Source organism: Coturnix japonica, chromosome 1 (genome assembly GCF_001577835.2).
Source record: "Coturnix japonica isolate 7356 chromosome 1, Coturnix japonica 2.1, whole genome shotgun sequence".
Lineage (NCBI taxonomy): Eukaryota > Metazoa > Chordata > Aves > Galliformes > Phasianidae > Coturnix > Coturnix japonica.
The window spans coordinates 149,651,874-149,677,442 of record NC_029516.1 but is presented as its reverse complement, the minus strand read 5'-3'; the positions used below and the strand labels follow the sequence as shown (position 1 = coordinate 149,677,442).

The following is a 25,569-nucleotide window of genomic DNA, read 5'->3' as shown; positions in this document are numbered from 1 at the left end:
AGCACCTGTTAAAACCTACTAAGAAGATTTGAGCTACCTGCCACAACTTTGTTTTTAGAATGGACCTTTTTTTATATTCATTCTTGTGCAGGAAAGCTGAGCTCATTGCTTTCAAATAAAGAAAGCCAAAGTAGCACAGAAATGTTCTGCTTTACCAGTGCACACAATATTCCTTTAGGACAGAGCTTGAAGATAAATGTGAAGATACTTATATCAGGTAGATAGGGTTTTCTATTGCTGTCATTGATAAAATCAGCTGAAGCTGAAACTCTGAGCCAGAATTATGAATCGCTGTCTAAAAATATTACATCACATAAAGAAAGCAAAATTACACATCTCGAGATACAAACATTGCTTTTAGCTTCCCTTATAAAATGCTCTGTTGTATGAGTGGGCGCACCCCACATTTTAATGTCACAACCCATTTTGGATGTTTAGATGAAAAACAATTGTGGTTATAAGTTGTGAACCTCATTTGCCCAAGAACCGAGGAACTGACCTCTTGGATAAAATTAATTGTGAAAATGAACTCCTGTAGTGTAGTGGCATATTGATTTTGTCTCAGATCCCTTTTCTGTTTCAGGAATCAAATGGAAATCCATCTCGTGCCCTTGCTCCCATGACTGTCAGAATCCAGGTTGCCCTGGAGACACAACGTCAGATTTGCAGAAGCAGAGCAGAGGCATCGGCCCTGAGGCCCTCCAGGGACTGTGCTGCTGAAATTCTTCTGCGGGCCTCCTTCGACCCTCACGTGCTTGCAGACAAAGAGAGGCAGCTAAATATCTGTAACACGAGATGCTACTATAAATTAAACACTTACTAATGACAAATCAGAAGGATGAATTTAAAAAGCTATCTTCCTTTTTCTCTGCGTGCCTGTGGGAAAGCTAGTAATGTTTTTTAGCTGCACGGCCACAGGCACAGTGTATTTAATGCAAGAAAAGCAGCGAAAGCTCTTGTTCTTGTGAAAACATGATACCAGATAGCAATTAATAGCATCATGGATACAAGAATATACCCAGATGAGACAGTCCTTAAATCCACATGCATTTCTAACTGAACCATTCATCTGGGAATACTAGTTAGTATCTGCTGGAAACAGAAAGAACAAATCCCCCTCATAGGATGGGCTTGCAGTCCATCTGCAGTGGGATGTAAATCTCTCAGCAGGTCAATACATTTTTTCCTCCATATCCTCACATATAGGATTTGCTGTTCCCATCACTGCACTGTCCTGTTAAATTACTGCACGGGAGGCTGCAGCTCGTAGAGGGCATAGGCTCTCTGAGAACAAAAGCCTGGTGCACATGACATCAGTGTGCACACATACACACGCTGAGCCGCGGGACAAATGGGCGCAGCACAGCTCCCTCTCTGCATCACCCAATAGCAAATCAAGCATGGAGTGGAAATGAGGACGACAATGAGGGAATCCAGGAATACTGATTGTTTGCTGTGTAGGGTAGGCATTAGAACCTCCTGCAGAAACCCGGAAGATGGGAATGAGTTAGAGGAAATAAAGTTTCATTCTGCTGCTAGAAAATTGCATATGCATACAATGGAAAGGAAAACTTGTGCTTCTCTGCAGAGAATGGACCCATCGTCACTGCAGGGGGATTGTGAGTGGTGCTGGACAATAAGACAGCAATAGGAGAGAGTTAAGCATGAGGAAAAGAAAGAGGGTGGCAAAAAGATAGCTTTAGAAACCATGTTACAGTTGGGAAAGAAAGACCTGAACTGTGGCGGTGCTGCACCACCATTTTACTGAAATAATAGAAAATAAAACCTTTCTCAAACGTATCTCATACACTCCATTTTGATATATAAATGCAATTAAAGAGAACCATGTTCAGCATTGACTTTAGCAAAAAAAAAATTACTGCACAGTAATATTTACCCAGAGCAGTATTCATTGTGATCCTGTATTTGCGCTCTCCTCAGGGCAAACCACAATCACAATTAATGATGCTATTTAATAACATAATAATGGGGCAGAGGCAGCTAATATATTCAAGGGTGAGGTTAATGAATGAGATCAGGTCAAGAGGAAGGCACAAACAGTTTATGAAGCTTTTTAGGAGCTTCCCTGGTGGCAGTGAATCGGGTATGATCTGCCTGGGACTTTTAGTGAGCAGCAGTAATAAAAATGAGTAAATAAAAACCCTCCATACAGATGCAAAATAATCATTTCTGCTTTTTATCATGACCTCACTTTAAGCTTTATTATTGTATTTTTTTATGATCAGAAAGAAAATGGGTTATTGTTGGCAATGACACTGCAAGACATACAACTCAATCTGTTTGGAAACTCATTATTATTATTTTCTTATTGGAGTTCTCCACCTCAGTGATCTATATACAAAAGCCCGCTTCCTGTCTTGACAGGTTTACAGTGTAGGTAATTTAGTGCATAAGAACTAATGAACAAAGACCTTGGAATCAATTTGCTTTCTAAAAGGTAAAGCCTGTGATGTTTCTTCTCATTCCCACATTCTGTCCAGCTTGCATAGTCCTACCATGACCTGTAAGTGATATTTCTTTAAGGAGAAAGAGTCTTTGCTATTGTTCTGAAGCAAGTAGTAACAAGCCAGGGCTTACTATCACAGTCGAGTTAATGTAAATTACTGTGCTGTTTGAGCATTTGAACTGTGGTAACTAGCACGGCTTCAAGGTCTTCTTACTCTCTACAAAGCAAAATGCATTAGTGTAAAGCCATCTAGGAGGTGAGCTGGGCTAACAGCAGGCACGTGGGTACTAATGTGCTTCAGCAGCTGAGCAGTACCTTGTAAGCTGAGTAACTCACTGCTTTTGATAGCATGCTCTCAATCCACTGTGGAAGGGGATTAGGCGAAGGAAACTGACAAGCTCTGTCAGAGCTGTAGGTGCAGGGACTGAATGAAGGCAGCACGGTGCTGAAACAGCAAAAGGGGAGATGCCTGGATCATTCCCCTGCTACATCAATTGGTGCCCATGAAGTGGTTCACACAAGATTTTTGGGCAAAGGGGCAGAACTGAAAGGTGAAAGCAGGTTACTATTCTTTAACCCAGTGCAACAAGACAAGTTTTTAAGAGTACTTATATCATTTAATACTTGGAGTAGTTGATAATACACATATATACATACGCACAATACATACACATGCTACACATGCAATTAGCTGCCTTGCAGTGACGTGCTTGGTAGCAATAAGCTGAAGAGCATTGTCCCTTGTGGATCTTGCACATCCAGTCTGACCCCAGCTGTGAACGTCACCACAGTGAATTTACAGAAACCAAGAATGATGAAAGTCATGGTGAGGTTTTTAAGAGGGAACTGGATCTCTACTCTGAAGAACTGTGGTACTACAGTAGAGATAATATTTCTATTGAAGTAGGAGACTTGGGGGTGAAATATTTGGCAATGTACAGAGGGCAACGTACTCAGTAGCAAGTCCTTCCCTGATAAGTGCCATTCATAAGTAAATGGAACGTTTTAAAAGTATCTGTTCTCCCAGAGGACAAAGAAACTTTTAATTTGGTCAGTTCTGAATCACAGCCCAACCGAATGAAGAATAGATTCCTCTTCAAGCACACGTATCGGAATAACACAACAGATGATGACATAGGCTAAAGAGCTCTACTGTGCTCTGCAAACTTGTCTGAAAACCCAAATGCACACAGCAGCCGAGGATGGAAGAGCAAAGTGAGCGAGCACTGACCTCTAGTGGACAAAACACTACCGAACTTGAAGAGAATGGGAAGTCTCGCTGTTCACATGCCGTAACTATAGCACGGAAGCACAGAATGGTTTGGGTTGGAAGGGATCTTAAAGCCCATCCAGTTCCAACTGTGTGTGACGTGTGTGTTTTTACTACCCTATGATAGTGAGGGTTATGGGAAATATTTGATCAAGAAGGCAAGATAATAGGGGTGTGCATCTGGCTGGGATCTTGCATCTGGCATTACAGAAGTGCTTCATTACTGCTGTGAATTGTTCTTATTTCCTTTGAAACCTGTCTCATGCAAGAATTACTGGCTCAATACACAAGGCAGCTCTTCTTTCCTCAGAATGGCAGGGAAGGGAAGAAGCAGGAGAATCTCAAGTCCTTCATACTTCCCATTGCATGTGCATGAAACAAAGAAGGAAGAACTTCTATGAGGAGAGTAGGATAACAGGCAACCAGACTTACTGTCTAAATAATACTAAATATTATGGGATACTATGTCAGTCTTTGATTGATATAAAACCAATTTGTGTACCAAAGTTAGTGCCATCACGAAAGTGAGAATAAAATTTATCAGGGTGGCATGCAGTACAGAAAGTGACATTTTGGCTCTGGTCTGTGACAGAATCGTCTTGGATGTGCTCAGGAAGAATCCCACCACTCTCCAGAAGAATCCTTCAAAAAAGACAAACAGAAAACAAAACTTTATTTTTATATCTCTGCATTTAATGGGAATGGTATTAAACTGAGACAGGGGAGGTTTAGGTTTTGATATTAGGAAGAAGTTTTTCACTCAGAGGGTGGTGACGCACTGGAAGAGGTTGCCCAAGGAGGCTGTGGATGCCCCATCCCTGGAGGCATTCAAGGCCAGGCTGGATGTGGCTCTGGGCAGCCTGGTCTGGTGGTTGGTGACCCTGCACATAGCAGGGGGTTGAAACTAGATGATCTTTGAGGTCATTTTCAACCCATGCCATTCTATGATTCTATGTCTCTGTAATTTATACTATTCAGACAGAAACTCTAGTACCAGCTGAACTAATTGTGCTCATATTGTGGTTGGGACTTGTATTAGTTTTTCTTTTTTCCAACATTAGACTAAAATGATTGCTTTTCTGAAGCCATTAGAAACACTTAATTTGAAATATATATATATATATATATATATATATATATATATATATATATATATAATCCAAAAACTAAAAGTGTAACAGAAAAATAATAGTTGAAACCCAGTAAAGGTGAGTAGATACCTTTCTTTCAAAAGGTATCATTTGTTGATCTGCAAAGTACTAAAGAACGCTTTAAGATGTAGAGAACCCTCACCATGATACTGCTGCCAAATGCTATTCTGATAACTACTGTGGAATCAGCACTACGAGTTCTTTTGCTTTCATATCTAGCCAGCACAAAAACAGCCAAAAAAAACCCAACCCTGTTTGCTATGGAAATGCACTCCGCAGACTTACCGTGTTGCTCTTCTAATATCAATATATGGAGTTGTAGAGTCAAACTGTCGCACACACTTTGGATCAATTCTGTGAAACTCTTCAGCTGATTCACGGGGAAGTTTATAGCAGCAAGGTCCTACGGACGGTCCCAGGACCACAAGGATATCTTTCACATTACAGCCGTATTCAGATACCATAGCATTTACTGTGGCCATGGAAACTCCTAATAATGTGCCTTTCCATCCTGTGACAAATGAGAGGGTGAAAAAAAAATAATAATCTAAATTGTCTCTTCTACTTTATATTAAGTAAAAGCATGTTATTATTAAAGATCCAGAAAAAAATGAGTATTTAAAAAATAACCTGCTGTCATGTTTTATGTGATGATGAATATAGCATCGTTTCGTGTAGATGTGAAGTGGAAAGAAAAGACCTCCAGCCTTAGACTTCACACCTTGACATCATTCAGAATAGGCTGAAGGAAGTACAGCTTCGAGTCCTTCTATCTCAATTAGAGTCCTAGGAAGTCTTTGCATTGCAGTGTAAGTATCTCACTCCAAAGGCCAGGTTATCCTAATAACTTCTCCTGTTTTCTATACCCAAAGACTGAAATGACCCTATATCTAATTGTCTGTATTTATATAAGTATCAACAATATGTGTTCAGGTTAGACATGAACTGATGTGGGACTGGACAGGAAGGAAAGGATGTAGGAAACGTAAAGTTTAAGATAGTTGGAATCATTGTGAAGACTGTGATGTGGGAATGAGGGCTGAAACCACAACTTTCTCCTTTCTTCCAGAGAGTCGTGGTAGAATTTGCACTCCTCTTAATTTCCCTGACCTAAACTCACTAGGTTGGGGAATAACAGCTTTACTGAAGGAATGTCCAAGTTTTCATCCTCTTAGAATGAGTCACAGATCTGTCTTTATTTTGGATAATTTTTATGAATGCAGGAACACCTGTTAGAAGTAAATGGTTACTCACAAGTTATTTATTTCATAACTAATAAATAATATAATAATAATAAATAATAATAATAAGTAAATAATAAGCGTTTATTTAATCTCTATTTATTCTCTGTGTACTTTCAGTTGCTAATTTGTAATTCTTTGTTCAAATTTCCCTTAACTTCTAGTTATTTTGATCTCTGTGATTTAAAGTCCTTACCAGAATGAGCAGCACCACAGGCTTTTCTGACAGGATCAGCAAACAGCAATGGTATGCAATCAGCCCCCGGAGCTGCTATTGTAACACCTTTCTGATTCGTAACTATTCCATCGTAGCTGTCAGGCTCTGTCTTTCCCATAACACACACAGCATTAGCATGATCAATCTGTCAAAATAAAAACAGAATATGCACAGTGGTGAGACAGTAAAAAACATTCTGATTAATGCAAGTTGGTTGTGGCTTTGGTTTTCTTGCATAGACAAGTCTCTTCTGCACTAGATGCTATACATGAAAATCCGGCACTCTTGTTCAAATGCCAAGCAGATGTATCAGTAGAAAGACAGCAAAAAAATGGTATTGTTTGTTTATTTTTAATAAAAACTATATTGATGGTTTATTTGGTTATTCCACTCTGTGGTAAATCACAAGCTGGAATATACTTGGAAAAAACAATGCTGCTTCTCCATGTTGTACCAATGGCTGACAGTTTGGATGGCCATTTCTTCATTTAAAGTGCCAGCACAAATATTTGAATTGCCCTGCTTCTCACAGGTTCTTGCTGAGAAAGTTAAAAGTAATTCCTGCAGTTTTAGCTAGTGATACATGAAGGAAGATTTGATTGTTTTACATAAATGCATTGTTTGATAAGATACCTTGACTCTGTGAAAGTTCTCTGGATTAAATCCTGCAGCAGTAGCAAGCCTGCGGAGGTTTTCTTTAACAACAACTTGTGGATCTCTCCGCTTAGAACTGCTGAAAAGATTGCAGGAGCTCAGAGTTGGTATGTAGGAGATCCCACCTGTCCTTGTGGTGAATCCATGTAGGAAGATGTCATCTGGCAAAGCGAGAAAGACAACAAGCAATTGCATTCAATACAAGACCAGTCCAAATATTACATGGCTTTATACTGAAGAGAACTGGGATCAGACAAAAAAGTTCCGTGCTGCTTTACCTCTTATTCAGCTCTGCCATTTAAATTCTCCCTCTTGCTCATAATCATAATTCTCCGAGAGGTTTAAGGAGATGGAGGCCTGGCAGATGTAGCCTGGCTCCTTACAGAGGTGCAGTGCAAACCCAAGAGAAGAGGCAACTCACTCAGGAAAATGAGAATATATTTTTAAAACAACATTTATAAATGTTAAAAATGCCCCATCCCTGGAGACATTCAAGGCCAGGCTGGATGTAGCTCTGGGCAGCCTGGTCTGTTGGCTGGCAACCTTGCACATAGCAGGGGGGTTGAAACTGGATGATCATTGTGGTCCTTTTCAACCCAGGCCATTCTATGATTCTAGGATTCTATGATTTCAAGGTGGCAAATGAAGTATCAGTTCTCAAGACTTCAAGAAACTCAAACATGTTTATGAAGTACAATGGTAGGATCAAGAATTTCTTGCACTATTGAAAAATCCTGTTTTTACAATTTTGAGCCTTTATTGTAATCTCATGCACCAAATGGAATTTCTGGGTTTCTTGATAGGTTGAGGGTTCTGTATGGCAAAGCTGAATCTTGAAAGAAAGCCCCAGTACTGGTATTTGCTATCTTGATAAGTTTAGTGACATGATCAGAGTTAAGTTTTGAAATATCTTTTATGCAGTTTGGTCAAAGTCACAGACAAAAACTTGAAACACAGTGAAGGCAGATGACTTTAAGAAACCTGTGTTCCTTTCTTCTCTGGATCACCTCAGACACATTTTTAAGGGAAACAGTTCCAAATTTTTTGCAGTAGGAAACTTCTTAGCTTTCCTCTGAACCAAGAGACCCTATAATTGTCTGAGAGACATGCTGCAGCCATGACAGTAAGCCATGACATAGCAGGAACATTGAGCCATGAATCTGATTAATCAAGCTGCATGAGGCTGCAGACCAGGCAAAAAGTCCTACCCTGCCTTTCCAGGACATGACAGTAACTTTCAGAGCATGTAATTCCCAGATAGAGGGGTAGAGATTTACAGTCAGCAAAAATGCACTCATTAGAGCTGGGCCTCTCTCTACTCTGGCCGTGTCCTGGAAAAGACTTGCAGGTCTTTTACTGTTTTTCCATTATTGCTTCCCCTCTTAGAGACACGATACGCTATTCCAGTACCACATGGAGATATTTGCTGCAGAAGACATTTCCACATCTTACCCATTTTGCAGTACCCCTGAAGAAGTATGTTCAGGATCAGTGTACATAAAATCTGTTAGCTGAGATAACACTCTACCTGGAATTAGGGAAGATTTGAGGATGGTGAGCTCTCCTTTCAGGCTTGGCAGGCTTTCCAAGTGCATCTGAATCTCACTTCGGATCAGTGCCACATCAACTGTTTGCTCTTCACTCTTTGGTCCAATTGTCTGCAGGTTATTACAATCAGATGCTGCCCTTAATTCCTCAAATTCAAACTGGTAGACTGCAGTAAAGAGATGGTCTATATATATTTTCATTAGTTCTTTCCTTAGGGAGGGGAGAATAACTTTAATGATGCTTAAGTCCTTTTCATCAAGTATTTGTTTGATGGCGTACAACACAGCAGCTGTATTCTGAGCACATACCACCTCAAGTCCTTTCTTCAAACTCTGGAAATCTCTCAGAGCTGGAAGCAAGGATTCTTTCTCACCCTTCCTTTCACCCTCTGGCACTTGGCAGCACATGACATAAATAAATGGAGCAGGTGTGGAAGAGCACTTCTCAATAGTTTCCAGGGTGTTACGCAGTATTCCTTGAACGTTGTTGTGCAAGCTGTCTGGCAGGCCGAACAGATCGATCAGTACTGCTTCCACCATATTCCTGGCTACTTAAAAATTCCTACAGGCCAAATAAAAACAAACACAAAAACCAAATTTTCTTAGAATTTCCTCTACTCCATAAAAAGAAAATGCAGAAAAAGTATGGCAGCAAAATAGGTTTATGACAGAAGGAAGTGATGACACTCAAAGGGACCTGGACAGCCTTGAGAAGTAGGCCCACTTGAACTTAATGAGGTTCACCAAAGCCAAGTGGAAGATGTCGCACTTGGGTTGCAGCAATTTCAGTTATGTGTATGGACAGGGAGAAGAACTCCTTAAAAAGCACCCCAGCAGAGAAGGGACTTTGGGGGTTCTCGTAGACAAAGAAGTAAGCCAGCAGTGTGCATTTGTAACCCAAGCCCAGGCCAACTTTATCCTGAACTACATCAAAAGAGGAGTGACCAGCAGTATGAGGGATATTATTGTTCCCCTCTGCTCTGCCATTTTGATGCCCCACATAGAGTTCTGTGTCTGTGTCCGTGATCTGGGGCCTCCAACACAAGAAAAATGTGGAGCTGTTGGAGCAAGGCCAGAGGAGGCCACAAAAATTATCACAAGGCTGGGGCACCTCTCCCATGGAGAAAAGCTGAAGGAGCTGGGCTTGTTCAGCTTGTAGAAGAGAAGTGTCCAAGGAGATTTCATTGCCTAAAGGGAGCTTACAAACACAAGGGAGATGGAATTTTTACATGGACAGATAGTGATAAGACAAGGGGGGGGGGGGGGGGCAGGAAAGAAGGGAGATTTAGGTTGGATGGTCAGAGGAAATTATTTACTCAGGATGCTGAGGCCCTGGGGCAGGCTGCCCAGAGAAGCTGTGTGTGTCCTTGGAGCCACTCAAGGAGGCCAGGTTGGATGGGGCCCTGGGCAGCCTGAGCTGCTGGGTAGCACTGCCATGGCAGGAGGTTGGAACTGGATGGGCCTTGAGATCCCTTCCAATCCAATGCACTATCTGATACTGTGATTATATGAAAACTACAGGAAATTGAAATTATTTTACATAGTTTTTAGTTTGTCTACCATCTTACCTACCTAAGTTTTATCTCAGATCAGAGATGAAAGAAGGTTAGTCCTTAACATTAGATTCACTTATCTTCACTAAACAATCACTTAGCACACGTTAACATACTTATCTTCTTGATCTCTGACTGTTGGGACCTTCTGTGAGGGGAATCAAACAGGAAGGTTTTCACACTTTAAGGAGAAGTTTCTAGAACAATTTTTGGAGGCACATCATACATTTGCTGCTGAGGTGGAGCTCATATCTGATACCCCTCCTGGCAGTATCAGTGTTGGGTTCTGAATACAGCCACATCTCCTCTGCTCACAAGATATTTACTTCTGCTCTTTCACATTATTGACAGCATAAATTTGCTCATTTCTGACTTCTGCTTTGGGGGTTATATGTTAGGCATAGTTCTTCTTCTCAGGACACATAGGAACTCAGCACAGGATACTGAAACTTTACCAAACAACACAAGAAATAAACAACAGAACACAGCACATCCTCCTGTTTCAGTTTCTGCTCCATGCTAGCTGCAGTCTTTCCCTGAAATGAGGATGTACTGAAATTGTTGAAAACCATTCTGTAGTACATGGCTTTTCTTGTGGATTGAAATGAACTGTTCATGAATGCAAATTACTTGTTTACAGGAACAAAGAATTTGAGCATTATATACCAGAGCCGTATATATCATATAATGTCCGGGACTGTTCTCCTGTCTCAATTCCTCATTTTCCTCTAACTACACACTCTGGCTTTGCTGTATGTCGTTATCAAGCAGAACATGCAGCGTCAGTGTGTACTGGAGGCCTATCACTGTGGGACACTTGGTGCCCTTCCTGGCATTTTGTTGTTGATAGTGGACCCTAGTTTCCACACTCAAATAAAAGGTCAAATTCTCTTCTCGTTTTAATGGATTGTTTATTCAGAGAAGGTTTTACAGAAAACATTCTTTGTTTTCTTCATTGTTCTTTCCTCCAGACTGGAAGAAAAACAATCTTGACTGAAAATGATGTTTTCCTTTCTGCGAGTTGAACACTTACAAAGATTAATTAGAGACTATCAAAGCTGTTGAGCTGAAAGTATAAAAATGTGACAGCAGATAAAAGCATCTGCCAGGGAATTTATGACTCTAGATTTTGCTCAGGGTATTATTTACACAAAACTGATCACAGTCTTTAGAGAAAACAGCTTGCTCAGGAAACAGCGTCAAAAAAGGCTCATGTTAAAGATCACGACTTGGGAAATCAGGATATTTCCTTCCTTACCCTGGCACTCTCTGTGGGAGGTCGATAAGCATATGACAAGTCCTAATCTAGGTAGAGCTAATTGCCCCAGCAAAGGCAGTACAACAGAGGGGTGTGGTAGAAGAGTAGATTACTGCTCCACTTCAGATACGTCAATAGAGGAGAGCTAAGTAGAGCTGTGGGCCATCCCCATACTTCCCCGTAGAAATAACACCAAAGAAAAGGTGGAAGAAAATGTTTGCTGAGGGAGAGGTAACTGCTTGCATTGTTATTAAGCCATCTGTGCATTATCAGAAGTGTGCAGAGGCAGTTATTGAAGTGTATGCACAGAAACAATGGGGCTGATTCACCCTCCAACCCTTCCAGTTTCGTAGCAGAGTCCGACTCTTTTATAGCAGTGTCAGAAGTGCATTTGCTTAGAGTTATAGTAGAAATAGAAGACTGCTTTCTAAGTTCCTCGAACAAAATCCAACTCAAAATTCAGGCTTGCCAAGCAAAGCAATGTTTTGGCTTATCAGAAATGCATCCCTGATTATTCAGGTGTTAAGCAACACACTCTACACTCCCAGTGTTCCATGGAAAGCCACACTGCACGTAACTGCATCGGAAAACATTAAGTGCATTTAAAAATGGAGTTGCTCATTTCTGTACACAGCGTAAGACAAATACTTGCACCAACTTGAAGCCAGGGTCACTTGTTAACTATTTCACTCACCCTCTGAACCTCTGTCCACACAAATAGTTGGACAGTAAAACGATCCTCTGGCACAGACTTCAATAAAATAAAATAAAGAAAATGATAGACAAGGAGAGGAGATCGGGATTGAAAAGGAGAAAGGCAGAGGTTATATCGAAAAGAAACTGTAAAGTAAATAAAGCCAAGTGGTAGAGGCAACCCAGAAGGACATCTTGCTTTTTAGCAATCTTCAAAAAACCCAGATGTCTAATTCAGAGAATTGGTCTAGACAGGATTGCTGGTAACTTCCTGCATCTGTGAATCTTATTGGTCAAGTTATCTTACACAAACTCAGAGAAGTGACGTTTCTTTCTTTCAAGAGAAAAGGAAAAGGATATTTAACATCAGCCAAAAAGAGATACCCAGAGAAAACAGACCACTAAAGCAATCCAAATGAACAGGTGCAAGAGCACAATTTCACTAAAATTTCAAAAACAAAGAACTAAAAAGAGAAAAAAGTCATAAAAGCCTCTTAAATTTGATTAAAATATTCTGTTTCTCTTAACTTAAAAGTATCTAGGAAAGGTGGAAGAAACAAATCACCACTTAGAATGAAAATACTGAAGTATATGCAGTTTTCATCTGTAAACTCACAGGTTTAAAGCACAGGAATTTACTTACACAGGCAGAAAGTTCTTTCAGCCTCTTGAAAGTTATCATCTGATGTAAGCACACATTGCCAGCTTTATATATCTTACATCTCACAGTCAGTCCTACGGCTGATTTGCACAAAGTGGAAATTCCTATTCTAGGTAAGATCAGAGTGGGAACCTGTATTTCTTCTCCACGATGAGACCCTGCTCTGTTGCTGTCACTGTGCACAGGAAGTAACAAATGGCACTGAAAAGCACCGCTGTGATTCAGTGCCTGGATAGCCCTAACCCCGGAAGCAACATTAACCCCGCCATGAAACCCACTTCTGTCATCACACCTAATGCATTAGCATTGCACAACCTCGGATTCAGAGATGCAGGGCACACCAGAGCAGAACAAGAATACAAAGAAGTTAAGGCAGCACTTGTACAGACTGAGATGTTCCTCGTCTAAGAAACATGTAAGGCAAGGTGCACGTAGCTGCGTGTTCCAGCCAAGGATTTGGCAGTCAGTCAAGAAAAAGCATATTCAGCAGGACTTAGGGGTTATGAGAGGCCAACCCTCAGCCACAGTCTGCAACATGGAAGGCAGCTTTACTTTGGAGCAGAAGGAAATTTTGCAAAGCTCAGTGAAAAGAGTTCGAGTGTTTGGACAGGGCAATGCAGTGGTCGAAAGGCAAGGGGGGGAATGAGGAAATTCTATTAGGGTTATTCCAAGCCATTTGGTAATAAATGTATTTTCTCAGACTTGTTGAAATCAGTCATACCAGATAAATATATATATACACACACACACACACACACACACACATATATATATACATATACATATATATATATATACATACCAAAATAAATAAATAAATAAAATAAACTTATCCATGAACAGAGGGATTTGGGAAGTCTGATTCCCTACAAATTGCTCTCCTGTGTCTGTTGTGCCTCTTTTCCTTCCAGGTGCCAAACACTCCTTGGGGATCCTCTGCCATTTCTCCTCCCTTTTTCCTTCCAACACATACTGGGCAAAGGAAGGAGAGAGCTCAACTCTCCCAGTTTTCTGTCCCAAAGGAAACTGAGGTGGCTGTCTCCTCCTTTGAGTATCGAGGTACCTGTTCTCATGGTGTTTGCAGATAATGGGTATCTTTGAGGTTTTCAGCCCACTGTCAGACATGGATGAAGTAAGATATGGTGTAAAAATTAACAGTGCGACTTGACAGGGAGACCAACAAAACCACTTCCTTTCTTTCAACCAGATTAAATAAAGGAAAAGAAAAACTAAAAACCTACAACTTCAAGCATTACCTTCAGTGCATAGTGCTGAAAAGGGATAAAGAAAAGGCTAGAAAACAGTCAAGATACAAATCACACAACATCAGGATACAAATGACAAATTGGTGTTACTTCTCCAGCTGACATTCAGCTCCTACCACTGCAAAGTAAAAGAGGATGAAATAAACAGCTCATGGGCAGAGATGAGCTATTAAACCACCAAACTGATGGGACTTAAGGTTAAAGCTATTTCCCCTGGAGCTCAGAGGGATCTATGTGGATGTGAGACAAGACTATACGATAAGGAATGGTTGGCGCTCCTTGGTGGATGGCGGGCCGCACTTTGGGCGGGAAGGGGCAGCCAAGGCTGAGGTGGCTGTTGTGTCATGCTGAGGTGTGGGCAGAATGTTTCCTGAGGGGTTGGGGCGGCTTGTTTGGTGTTGGGGGTGTGAAGCAGATGGTAAAAGTGGTTATCTAGTCAAGACTACTAATTTTCAGGCACAGTTCATCCATTTTACATTGAATATACTACTCCTGGATGTACACTTTAAGTCTCATTGCACATTTTCTTCAGAGCTTGGCATCACTTTCAACAACAACACAGTATTTCTCCATTAACGTCTATATTACTTCTCTGAAAGTGGAATGGGCTGCCCAGGGAGGTGGTGGAGTCACCGACCCTGGAGGTGTTCAAGGAATGTTTGGACACTGTGTTGAGGAACATGGTTTAGTGGGAGCTATTGGTGATGGCTGGATGGTTGGACTGGGTGATCCTGTGGGTCTTTTTCAACCCTGGTGATTCTATGATTCTATCTGAAGCAAAACAGAGATAATAATGTTTTTGGTTTTGCATCTTTGTTTGTTTGTAGTACTAATTTGTGACTTATGGTCTGACATCTTGCTTTTTTGTCTTAAACCAAGAATAGTTTAATAAATAATGCACAGTTGCCATATAGTAATGACAATGATGTAAATATGAAGGTGTGCTCTAGAGACCAGTTAGACTAAGGACCTGCAGAGAAGCCAGCAAAAACACTGATATTTCATTTTCTAATATTCTGGAAGGAAGAGTTCTAGTTCTCAGTCACTGGCTTTGAGCATCCACCCACTGGTCCACAAACAAAATAAAACTGTGTGTATATAATTGTGTGTATGCAACCAAACAGAATTTCCCACAGGAAAGTCCTTATTATTGTTCTCCTGCATTAACAGGAAATAAAACGATGATAAGACAATTTGCTTCTGTTTTCATAGAATCACAGAATAGTTGGATTGGAAGGGATGTTAAAGCCCATCCAGTTCCAACCCTGTGCTGTGGGCAGTGCCATCCACCAGCTCAGGCTGTTCAGGGCCTCATCCAACATGGCCTTGAGCACCTCCAGGGATGGGGCATCCACAGCTTCTCTGGACAGCTGTGCCAGGGCCTCACTGCCCTTTTGTGTCCTTTATAGGTCATTCCTTTTGTCTGAAATGGCTAAGGAGAATTATCCTTCATTAACTGAAGTTGTAAAACAAGTTGCTGAGCAGCAGCATTTACAGTCATCGGAGATAGAAAAAAACAAAATCATTCTTTTCCAGTTGCAGGTAATAAACCTTCTTCAGAGTAGCTAAATTCATTTAATTTATTTATTAGATACGAATGTATTCTGATGAAAAAGACATGAACATATTTGATTTTTTTTTTTCTGGGTGTTTGCATTTAAGTGTAAGCTGTGCAGTTCCTCTCTGCTGTGTTTAGTTCTTGCCAAAACTGTATGTGTATCATTTGTAAGGCTGCTCCTTAGTTAAGACTTCCTTAGAGCAAGTTATAGCAGAAGCATTTATTTAATGTTATTTTGAAGATAAAACATTGAAATAGTCACCCCATAAAACACTCCATTTCAACATAGAGCTTATTGCATTTATGCCATTGATTTCTTGAAAAATGAATGGGAGAAAAAGGACACAAAAAAGGAGGTTTTGAGAGCATTGCTTTGCATAGATCCTTCCTCCCTTCCTCCCTTCCTCCCTTTCTCCCTTCCTCCCTCCCTCCCTCCCTCCCTCCCTCCGTCCATTCCTTCCTTCCTTCCTTCCTTCCTTCCTTCCTTCCTTCCTTCCTTCCGTTCCTTCCTTCCATTCCTTCCTTCCTTCCTTCCCTTCCTTCCTTCCTCCTTCCTTCTTCCTTCCGTTTCCTTCCTTCCTTTCCTTCCTTCCTTCCTTCCTTCCTTCCTTCCTTCCTTCCTTCCTTCCTTCCTTCCTATTTGGCAGAATATTGGATATGTGTGGTTCTTCTGAGATTCTTCTGTTTTCACGCACTCAGTTAATGGTGGCAGAGATACCAGTCCTGCTAAGCCTATAACTCCAGTTTACTTTAAGTTATGCTGAAACATTTTCTTCTTAAGAGCTGACAGTGTCTTATTAGATTCAAAGCACTGAATAGGAGACTTCATAGCACTCATAATGCTTCCATTAGGGAAAAGATAATAGGCAGCATCAATCACAATACAAAATTCTCTCTCCAAATACACAGAGAGTGTTAGTTAGGGTGGGATTCATCACAGCTTGCATCACCTGCAAATCATATGTTAAGCCCATATTAGTCATCTAGGCTTCCTCTAGTCAGCAAAAACAGACAAAGATTTCTGAGGCAGTGATTGAGCCCTCCCACCTTATGATGGGATGATGAAGTACTGGTTCCTGGAATGGTTTTCTTCTCATCAGTGAGCAGACATAGAAGCCCTTGTAGGGCTAGGTGCCTATTTCTTAAAGGTTTAAAAATAGCTGACGTTAATCCTTCACTCAGATACTACAGTGATGAAGGCAGGATAAAGTCTTCAGTAGAGCAGGCTAGTTAATCTCCCTCATTCCAAATACCCATCTATGTGTTTGTGTATGTGTGTCTAAGTGTGTTTTTAGCACCGTGTGGTTTTAGTCTGATTTGAACTAAATCAGTTTCGTCCTCTAAAAAAGCATTAAGGTTGCATTTGATCCTATGTAATTTAAAGTGATTTGAAGAATGCCTTATTTCATATTTTAGACTCAATTTAAGGATAAAAGTCTAAAATAGCATTCCTCCATTATGTCTCTAAGGTGACGATTTAATGATTTCACAAAATGCATCCCTGATTATCTTGCACTCAAACACATTTAAAGATGAGAAAAAGAATCTTCTGATCAATAAATTTGAATTACAGTGTTTAACAAGATACCTGACATCCTCTCAAATAAGAATATTCTCAAGTGAATGATGACATGTTTTACAGGTTAGATATCAGGAGCTAGAAAAAGAAATGGATTCTATTATGTTAGAAATGAAGACAACAGAAAGGGAAATACATCTGCAAGATGATGCCATAGCAGTGACGAAGTATCACTGTGAAAGCCTAGAAGCTGAAGTCAGAGCCCTATATTCTGAAAATATGAAGCTGAGGTTTGATGTAGAAACAATACAGGAAGAATATGAGATGGCAACTGCAAGAAATAGTAAATATCGGGAAAAAATAAAGGCTCATAAAAGTCTCTTTTGGGAGATGGAAAGTAAAATGCCCATTGTGATTGAACTTGCTAAAAAGAAAGCTATTGTTACAGAGCTGAGGATAAAGAAAGAAGAGTTAATGAGTGACCTCCAGAATCCAGAAGGCTCTGCTATAAAGCAAGTGCAGGTATTGTATTTCCTCACTGATTCATTTCTTTTCCTGTGCAACAATTTTGGCGCAGTTTATCTGATACGATTATTTTGTCTAATAACACTATATCCAAGATGAACTGACTAGGGGAATAAAGATTCATTTAAAATGGTAAGTTAATTGAAGAAAATAAGTCATCAGCTGTAGTAAAAAAATCATCAGCCCCAGGAACTGGTATATTATTGTAAAATTCATTCTCTGTAATTGAATGATCTCAGTTACGAAAATATTACAGGATTGTTAATTAAAATATATCATTGTCAAGTGATTATGTGGTTAGTTGGATAACGTTAAATGCATACTTTTTATAATTCTGTGGAACACTGCCACGATGTTGCGCATTTCATGGGAGCAAACCACAGCTGAGCCAACAGGAAGTAGATTTGATAAGAGGGTGATAGAAAGGAGGAGACAAGAAACATGAAATTCTTTTTGGTGTTCTAGTCTAATGTTGTAGATTTTGAGTGTAACTGCAAGAATCATTAAAAACTAAAAAAAGCTGGAAGTTCCCACCACAAAAATTTGTTAATATATGAGCAAACACAGGCTTGAAGTTGAAATGAAGTCACAGATTGCAACTCTGGCATAACTTACAACATTGGAAATGCAATATTACTCTATTCAAGTAAAATGATGATTTTTTTTTAAGCAAGAAATTTGTGAAATCCCAATACAATAAAGACCATTAACATTGTACTTTCCATGAGAAAGAAAGAATCTGTCTCAAATATTACAGTAAATACTCCTTGAGTATATAAATAGATTTAAAACAAGATCATAAGCATCCAAATGAGTTCAGATTTCTGTGTTGTAGTTCCTTGCATACTTCAGACCAAGAGTGCATCTTTTAAAGTACATAAAAGCGTAGATTCAGGTTGGCTATAAGGAAAAAATCTCTGAAAGAGCAGTCAGGTGCTGGAACAGGCTGCCCTGAGAGGTGGTTGAATCAGTGATCCTGGAGGTGTTCAAGGATCATTTAGATGCACTGAGGGACATAGTGGGGAAATCTTGGTGGTAGGTGGATGGTTGGACTGGATGATCTTGGAGATCTTTTCCAACCTTGGTGATTCTATGATTTTATGATATTTTTAATTACTACTTTAATTATTTTTAATTATTAATTTATTATTATTTGAATGTGAAATTATATATTAGAGATCTTGAACTCATATTTATTAATTAAATGAGACTATTAAACTGTGAGTAGATATATTGTGCAACCTTTCAAAGGAGAGGATTTCTCTGTCTTAACTTAAATCTGCAGGAAGAAATTGCGCTTATAAAACAGGAAATCACATCGGTGAAGGATTTCATCAATAAAAAAACGGATTTGCTGGAAGAAATTAAAAAAGCTCACACTAAGCTTAGAAAAGAAATTGAGGTGAGTCATTTTAATAAACTATAATTGCAGTTCTCTGACAGAATGTAGATAGTACAGATGAAGTTTGAAGTACTTGATGCATGGTTGCTGGCCACGCATTTATTCAAGCATATACAGTAACTTTACTATCTTAAATTCTTGATACTGCTAATCTTTCTAAAGTCCAGATCTTCACTGGGTTCATGAGTAAAAGTTAAGAACATTTTTTTTTAAGTCTTCTAAGAAAGATTTAAGCTGTAAATTGTGTTCTGAAAAGAAGCCACTGAATTAAAGTGCATTTTATTTCTGCAATATTTTTGAAGCATTTTAATTATCACTGCTGACTTGATTATTCATGACTTGTCTCCTCACTTCTTATACCTCATCAATGGGAGAATCAATCGCACCAAAAAATGGCTTTCCAGTGAATCTCCCTAATTTGAGTTACTTTAAATTAGGGATAACACAGAGCTCCTAATTAGCTGCCAAGATAAAATTCTGATAGATAGTTTAGCTCTTCTCTGTTTTAGTAATTAAACTGAATTCTATTTTTTCCACACTAAAAATAATTTGTATGTCTGGAAAGTTTTTAGTTTGGAAGTTTCACATCATTTACCTTCTTAATTCAAATAATTTCCCTAAAATGTGATGATCAAAGCCTGATAATGTGAGGATTAACTGAACTGATGTTACCTCTGTTGCCCACTGTAAAAAGCAGGAGGAAACAAGAATAATTTTTCAAGTGATGGAGAACAGCAGAGAGTTTTTAAACTGAAGAGCAAAGCACAGCTACATTAGTATAGGTCTCTGCTATTCAGCATCTGAAAAATATTTTATTACCAAGGCAACAGCTACTTAATAAAGTTCTCTAAATCCATAGTGAAATTAGGCAGTCTAAAAATAATGTTCTACTCTGTTATCTAAACCAATTTAATTAAGTAGAGAAGGTTAGCATATTTTTCAATTTGGATTATGAAATCTTTGTGTCTCAGAAGCAAGCAGGATTAAAAATCAAATGGTTCAGGGTATTATTTTCTATCAAGAGTTCACTGAAAAACAGTCCAGCTTTTTGTATATAAAGTGACAATGGACAAGCTGAAACATTAATGCCCAGCAGTCCTCAGCACAGCCCAGGAAAGAATACACAGTGCAAGCATGTGAGTAAGGGAAGACACTGGAGACATAGATGAAGTCCCACTAAGCTGGAAGGATGGGATTCAGCTCAAGACACTTAAAGTGCTTGAGTCAGACTGGTTCCCATTATAACCAGTGGAGATGTAGTTAGTACAATGGATGCAATCCAGAGGTCAATTCAGTTGACCAAATGTAGGTGCTTACAGTAGGGTGAATTGTGTAATCCAGTCTTTGTAGACTTCTATACCATGCATTGCCTAGGTTTCTACTGATCAAAACGAGAACGTAGAACAGGTCACACGTATGCCTCAAAAGCAAGCTGTCAGTCTGCAAACTGATCCTACATCATGCCTTCAGAGTCTGTCATAGTACTTTTACATCTTGTTTGAATTTTCAGCTTCTAACCATGCTTATGTTAGCAGTATCTGAGCTCCTCTCATTGGTTTAAAGTGAGGATGTGAGCTGCCATGTTTCTAAGCTTCCAGGTAAAGGAAATCATCATATCTGAGTGACGATTTGTTATTACTGCAGAACTTCTAGTACCTCGGTTCAGCAATGATTTCAAGTCCTTATCAAAGTTTTACTCCATCCCTGGAGGTGTTTGAGGCCAGGCTGGATGGGGCTCTGGGCAGCCTGATGTGTGAGAAATTTAAAGACTCACAGGAAGTCACTGTCAATGCTGTAGTTCTGTTGCAGCTGAATGCCATCATGGGTGCTTAACACAATGCAATAATGTTTCATTTAGCTGGCATGAGAATGTATTACCACTTGTACATCATTCAAATTACACTGGGGCCAAATTTTCATTAAGTGAAATTTCATTAAGTACATTTCCATTTTTATTGCAACGAATGTTTCATGCTTTTACACTTCAGAAAGCAAATCTCCAAAGGGTTGTCTGCAACAGCAGTATTTCTCAGATGGGGGCAAAACTGATCTGGTACTGCACTGTTACAGATTTGCCTTTCTACAATAATCCAACATTTTTCTAAGTGCATTCAATAGTGAAAATGCTACTGAGGCCACTTCTTGAATTTGAAATGACTACTTCATTTGAACTCTTAAAACCAAACACACTCGTCAAAGAATGAAAATGTCATTCTTCTTACCTGGAACATGAAATGTTCCATGTGCAAAGCCTTGCCACAGCTGTGAGATACTCACTCATGAGTTTTCAGGTGGGATTTACTTTGTTAAACAGGTATCAACAGCAGGTATCAACACTGAACTTATCACCTAAGCAGAAAGGTATGACTGATATTTTCCCAAAGCAGGTAAATACAATAAATTAGATCAATGGCGTCCTACATGTTTCTGTGTTATTTCAGTAGCCGTGAAGTCAGCACAGAATGGCACAGTTGGATGTCAGAATTGACACGTACAGTTAGGTGAAAAACATCTTTAAATACTGCTTTACTTGAAACACTTTTGAAGTGTGTTTTATTCTATATTTTTTAGGTACAGAATAAAAGATATGATGCGATTCTGAAACGTTTGCATTGTCAGCTGAACAAACTTCATTCAAACAAAAGACAATGGCGCTGGAACATACAGCAGATGGAGAAAAAGGCAGAAGAACTCAAAAAGCATCTTGGAGAAGTGGAGTTACAGATTATCACCTAAAACAAACCTAAAGAAGATATAATGCAATACAGAGTGGGTAATATTTTCCAGATAGGGTTATAGTTTTTTTTTGTTTTGTTTTGTTTTGTTTTTTGTTATTTGTTTGTTGGATTGGGTTTTCTGGGAGGCAAATGCTACAAACAGTAAAGTAGCTCAATTAAATTAATCTCAATCTAATGTCTTTGGAATAACATATGGACATATGATTTCCAGCTACAAGAGGCATATGAACAAGTATACTCAGATGAAAACTTCAGATAGACCAACTTCAAATGGTCAAATATATGTTTCCCCAGTAGCTAGCAAAGAGGAACGAATAGATTAAGAGAGTACTGCATCCAGATAGATTTTAAAATGGAACAACTCACTATCTAGAGACAGCAATTGTTGACCATAGATCACAGATAACAGAACTTGGAGTATAGAGGATATTAACTAAGTAGCCATCTAATGCTAAGAAGAGTTCAATTCTGGATAAGATCATTCTTAACATAAGTGACCACCAGAGACTCCTATTAAAATAGTGAACTGTAGATGTTTTTCCTTGCCACATTTTTATTATGTGCTTCCATTTGTGAAATTTACAGTATTTTGTCTATTCTTATACTTACAGTATTAGTTCTGGCTGAACGTAACCAGAGACATTTATCTGTTATGTGAAAGTAGGTAGTGTTTTACTTGGAGTACTGTCTTACATACATAGAGTTGTCTTTATACCTGAATATAGACTGAAGATTTTAGGAAGTGAAGTGTTTTCTGTTAAAAGTGTTAAACTGCCCCTATATTTTCAACTTGGGAAAGCAAAGTTTAAAATGCAATACTGTTTTTGATTTTCTTAGGACATTCATATAGAAATACGGGTTTTCCTTAATATGCATTTTAAGTCACACGCTCTTTTTTTTTGAGACTAGAAGGGGCACCAACAGATCTTTGTCTGGTTGGATACAAAATACATTACTGCAACATTAAAGCTGTTTCTCCCTTTGTACAGCAGAACATCTTGCATTTGATGTGTGATGTCTTCTAGAAACAGATTCAGACCTGAAAAACTGTAGAATTTACTGTTTATTGGTAGTTACAGGCCTTTTATAACTTACACTATCTTGTTTTCAGAGTTATTTTCTAGTTACATCAGAACAAGAACAATAAATGTGTTAGGGTATGTTTTGTAGCAACTACATAAAGTAAACCAACAGAATTTATTTGGATACTTCCATTACAGTAGACATAATGTCACAGTTTAACCTTGTGCATTAGAACCAGTTGAAAACAACTAGCAAACAGTCCAAAGTTTCTAACTTAACAGAACTATTACACATTGGTGTGTTTTTTTGACCAACAAAGATGTCCATTATTATTTCTCTGAGTAACAGGAATTGTCTGTGTATCAACACACCTGTAACACAATTCAGTCATGTCAAAAAGTTTCTGATACTCTTTTTTGTTCTGCATCTTCCAAGAAAGTTCATGGTTTTATCTACCAGGGTCCTTATCAACTTAATGGATCTCAGCTATTAAAGGTGTTTCTCAATTTTCTTGCTGTAAGATGGAAATTCAAGCATTCATTTAGCTGTGTGTGCTATGTGCAACTGTTTTGTTCTCATTTCTGTGTCATTAACACATTACACTAGAACTAAGTTTGTCTTGTATTCCATAAAAATGTCAGTTTTGATCCAAATAAAACTATCTACAGTCTTACTATGAGTATTCCATTCATGTGTTGGATCATCTTTAATAAGCATTTGTGGAAATGTGTTAGCCAGTCCTTAATCATAGAGTCATAGAATGGCCTGGGTTGAAAAGGACCACAATGATCATCCAGTTTCAACCCCCTGCTATGTGCAGGGTTGCCAGCCACCAGACCAGGCTGCCCAGAGCCACATCCAGCCTGGCTCTTGAATGCCTCCAGGGATGGGGCATCCACAGCCTCCTTGGCAACCTCTTCCAGTGCGTCACCACTGTCTGAGTGAAAATTAATGATCCTTTACAGGGATGTTTTGCTGATGCTTTTATGACTATGGAGTCTGAACCAATGTGGTTTGTTAGGAAGTCCACCATGCTGCAAAAAGTCTATTCCATCTCTGAAATAATTCATTTCAGGACATAGTTGTTATTGACATCTCACATCACCATCACATATAAAGGCCATTGATAGGCTCTTATGCCACATAAACATACCATTTTTGTGTCTAACTCAACTACCATGACACATTTCTGATTTCATTTCTTACCTTTGAAGCTTTTATTGTCCTCACCAAACTTGTAGAAGTTTAGTCACCAAGCACAGCTGAAATCTGTATTTGGTTGTTTAACGTGCTAAGAGTCAGATTATACAGTAGGAAATCATTTTGAACGCTGTTGATTGAACAAAACTGTGTATCTCAGAGTACTTTAATGTTTTCCCATGTGCAGCATTTCAAATTTAGAATTGTAATATTTAACAGGTAGATAATAAAAATAAGAAAGGCATAAACATTTTAGTAGCAAATTCTACTTAATCAGGAGAAAACTCATCAGGGAAAAAAACTCAATTGAATTGGGGAAATAAAATTCAATGTCTTCCCTAAACTTTTATCATTCTGCACAAGACATGAAAAAGAGAATATATTCAGCTTTTTACAAATTGCTTAATCCTAGCAAATCCTGGCAGCCTGCTGAGGCATGTTTTTCTTGGTACAATGGTGTTCAGCAGTAGTATCTGCTATCTCAGGGCCCTTTTTTTTTTCTCCTCTTAGCAAGCAAACACAAACAGTAGGAGAATGATTTATGATTTTGGGGGAATAGCTCAGTAAGTGTACTTTATGTAAGCTCCTGGCACAGAAGCATGCTGCCAAACCCCTATCAATCATTTCTGAGGGTGGTGTGGGAGTAAGGCAGGAACTTGGGCTTTAGAGCTATGCAGGCAATGGCAAGAGGAGTGACTGCCCACTCTGAATAGCAAAACAGTCAGCAAACAGCAGCAGAGAGACTAACAGCGTGGAAAACTTACCAACCAATGAGTCCTACCAGCTGTTGATAGATTCCAATGATAGTGTGTAATGAAGTAGGAAAATACCACGGAAACTCCACACTCAACAGCCTTTTGACACGTGTCAAAGTGTGGCACGTGATGCAGCAATATGTACTGATGGGTGGTAAAGAAAAGGATTTCCCCATGCTGACAGTCTACACAAAACCATTTCACATGTCGTAACAACAGCCTCTGATGCTGAAGAAGAGGAAGTGTCTCAGGAAATGTAAAAACAGTGGTTAAGATCTTTGTTCCTGTCAAGCCTACGTTCAGTATATAGAATGAAAAGGAAAATGAGTTGGAGATAGATACCAATGTTATGTTGTTTCACCTGTGGTGCAGAGCTTGCTTTGATCATCAGAGTAGCACAGGCACATTCAGAGAGCCACGGGCATGGGCATGTGACAGCCTATAATGCATGCTATTCTTCTGTGGGTCATACATGATGCTGTAGAGGAAGAACTGTGACCACACTGAGCACTGATAGTGTGCCATTCTGCTAAGGGTGACAAAAATCTTTCAGAACCCCTACCCAGTTTTCTGAAATGCATAAATATGTCTTTATCAAGAGCCTTCATTAAAATGCAGCCACAGCATGTAGATCTGAGTCATGCTAAGGCACTGATTTCTTGAGGAATTCCAACCAACGCTGAAATATTTGTCTTTTAATGGTCTACTTTGCAGAAGGAAAAACTTTACAGGAGCGGAGATAAGGCAGTGCAATGAACTGCCTCATAGAAATGTGAATCCAGCCAAAAACACTTTACCAGCGTTGTTTGAAGAACCCAGGCTCAAAGCTCTCGCTTTGCTTTTTCCAGCACTTAGAGGAAGGAACATCCAGT

At 39.3% G+C, this 25,569-nt stretch overlaps 2 protein-coding genes across 4 annotated transcripts; one reads left to right on the top strand and one right to left on the bottom strand.

Moving 5' to 3' along the window:
- Nucleotides 1-2,357: 2,357 nt before the first annotated feature.
- LACC1 (laccase domain containing 1) lies at nucleotides 2,358-24,809 on the bottom strand. 3 transcript variants are annotated; one of them, XM_015851742.2, is made up of 6 exons: nucleotides 24,707-24,809; nucleotides 8,529-9,109; nucleotides 6,980-7,161; nucleotides 6,326-6,491; nucleotides 5,174-5,399; nucleotides 2,358-4,379 (listed from the first exon to the last, which is right to left on the bottom strand). In XM_015851742.2, exons 2-6 carry the CDS (start codon nucleotides 9,085-9,087, stop codon nucleotides 4,205-4,207), a joined length of 1,308 nt encoding a protein of 435 aa, XP_015707228.1. In that variant the 5' UTR covers nucleotides 9,088-9,109; nucleotides 24,707-24,809; the 3' UTR covers nucleotides 2,358-4,204. The 3 variants fall into 3 exon arrangements, with proteins under 3 accessions (XP_015707228.1, XP_015707227.1, XP_032297979.1); XM_015851741.2 differs by lacking the exon at nucleotides 24,707-24,809 and adding an exon at nucleotides 12,695-13,455; XM_032442088.1 differs by lacking the exon at nucleotides 24,707-24,809 and having other exon boundaries at nucleotides 8,529-9,271.
- CCDC122 (coiled-coil domain containing 122) lies at nucleotides 14,772-22,655 on the top strand. The gene is given in 5 exon segments (XM_015851743.2): nucleotides 14,772-15,238; nucleotides 15,240-15,519; nucleotides 17,178-17,576; nucleotides 18,865-18,981; nucleotides 21,553-22,655. Coding segments are annotated over 5 exon segments (1,041 nt in total). The 5' UTR covers nucleotides 14,772-15,158; the 3' UTR covers nucleotides 21,718-22,655.
- Nucleotides 24,810-25,569: the final 760 nt, after the last annotated feature.

What these genes read in the sequence shown, in the direction of transcription:
- LACC1 (XM_015851742.2), bottom strand. Translation starts at nt 9,087, where the DNA reads ATGGTGGAAGCAGTACTGATCGATCTGTTCGGCCTGCCAGACAGCTTG. An exon ending in AGAACTTTCACAGAGTCAAG is followed by an intron (nt 6,492 to 6,979) that starts GTATCTTATCAA and finishes TTATTTTGACAG; the next exon opens with ATTGATCATGCTAATGCTGT. An exon ending in GATATTAGAAGAGCAACACG is followed by an intron (nt 4,380 to 5,173) that starts GTAAGTCTGCGG and finishes TCTTTTTTGAAG; the next exon opens with GATTCTTCTGGAGAGTGGTG.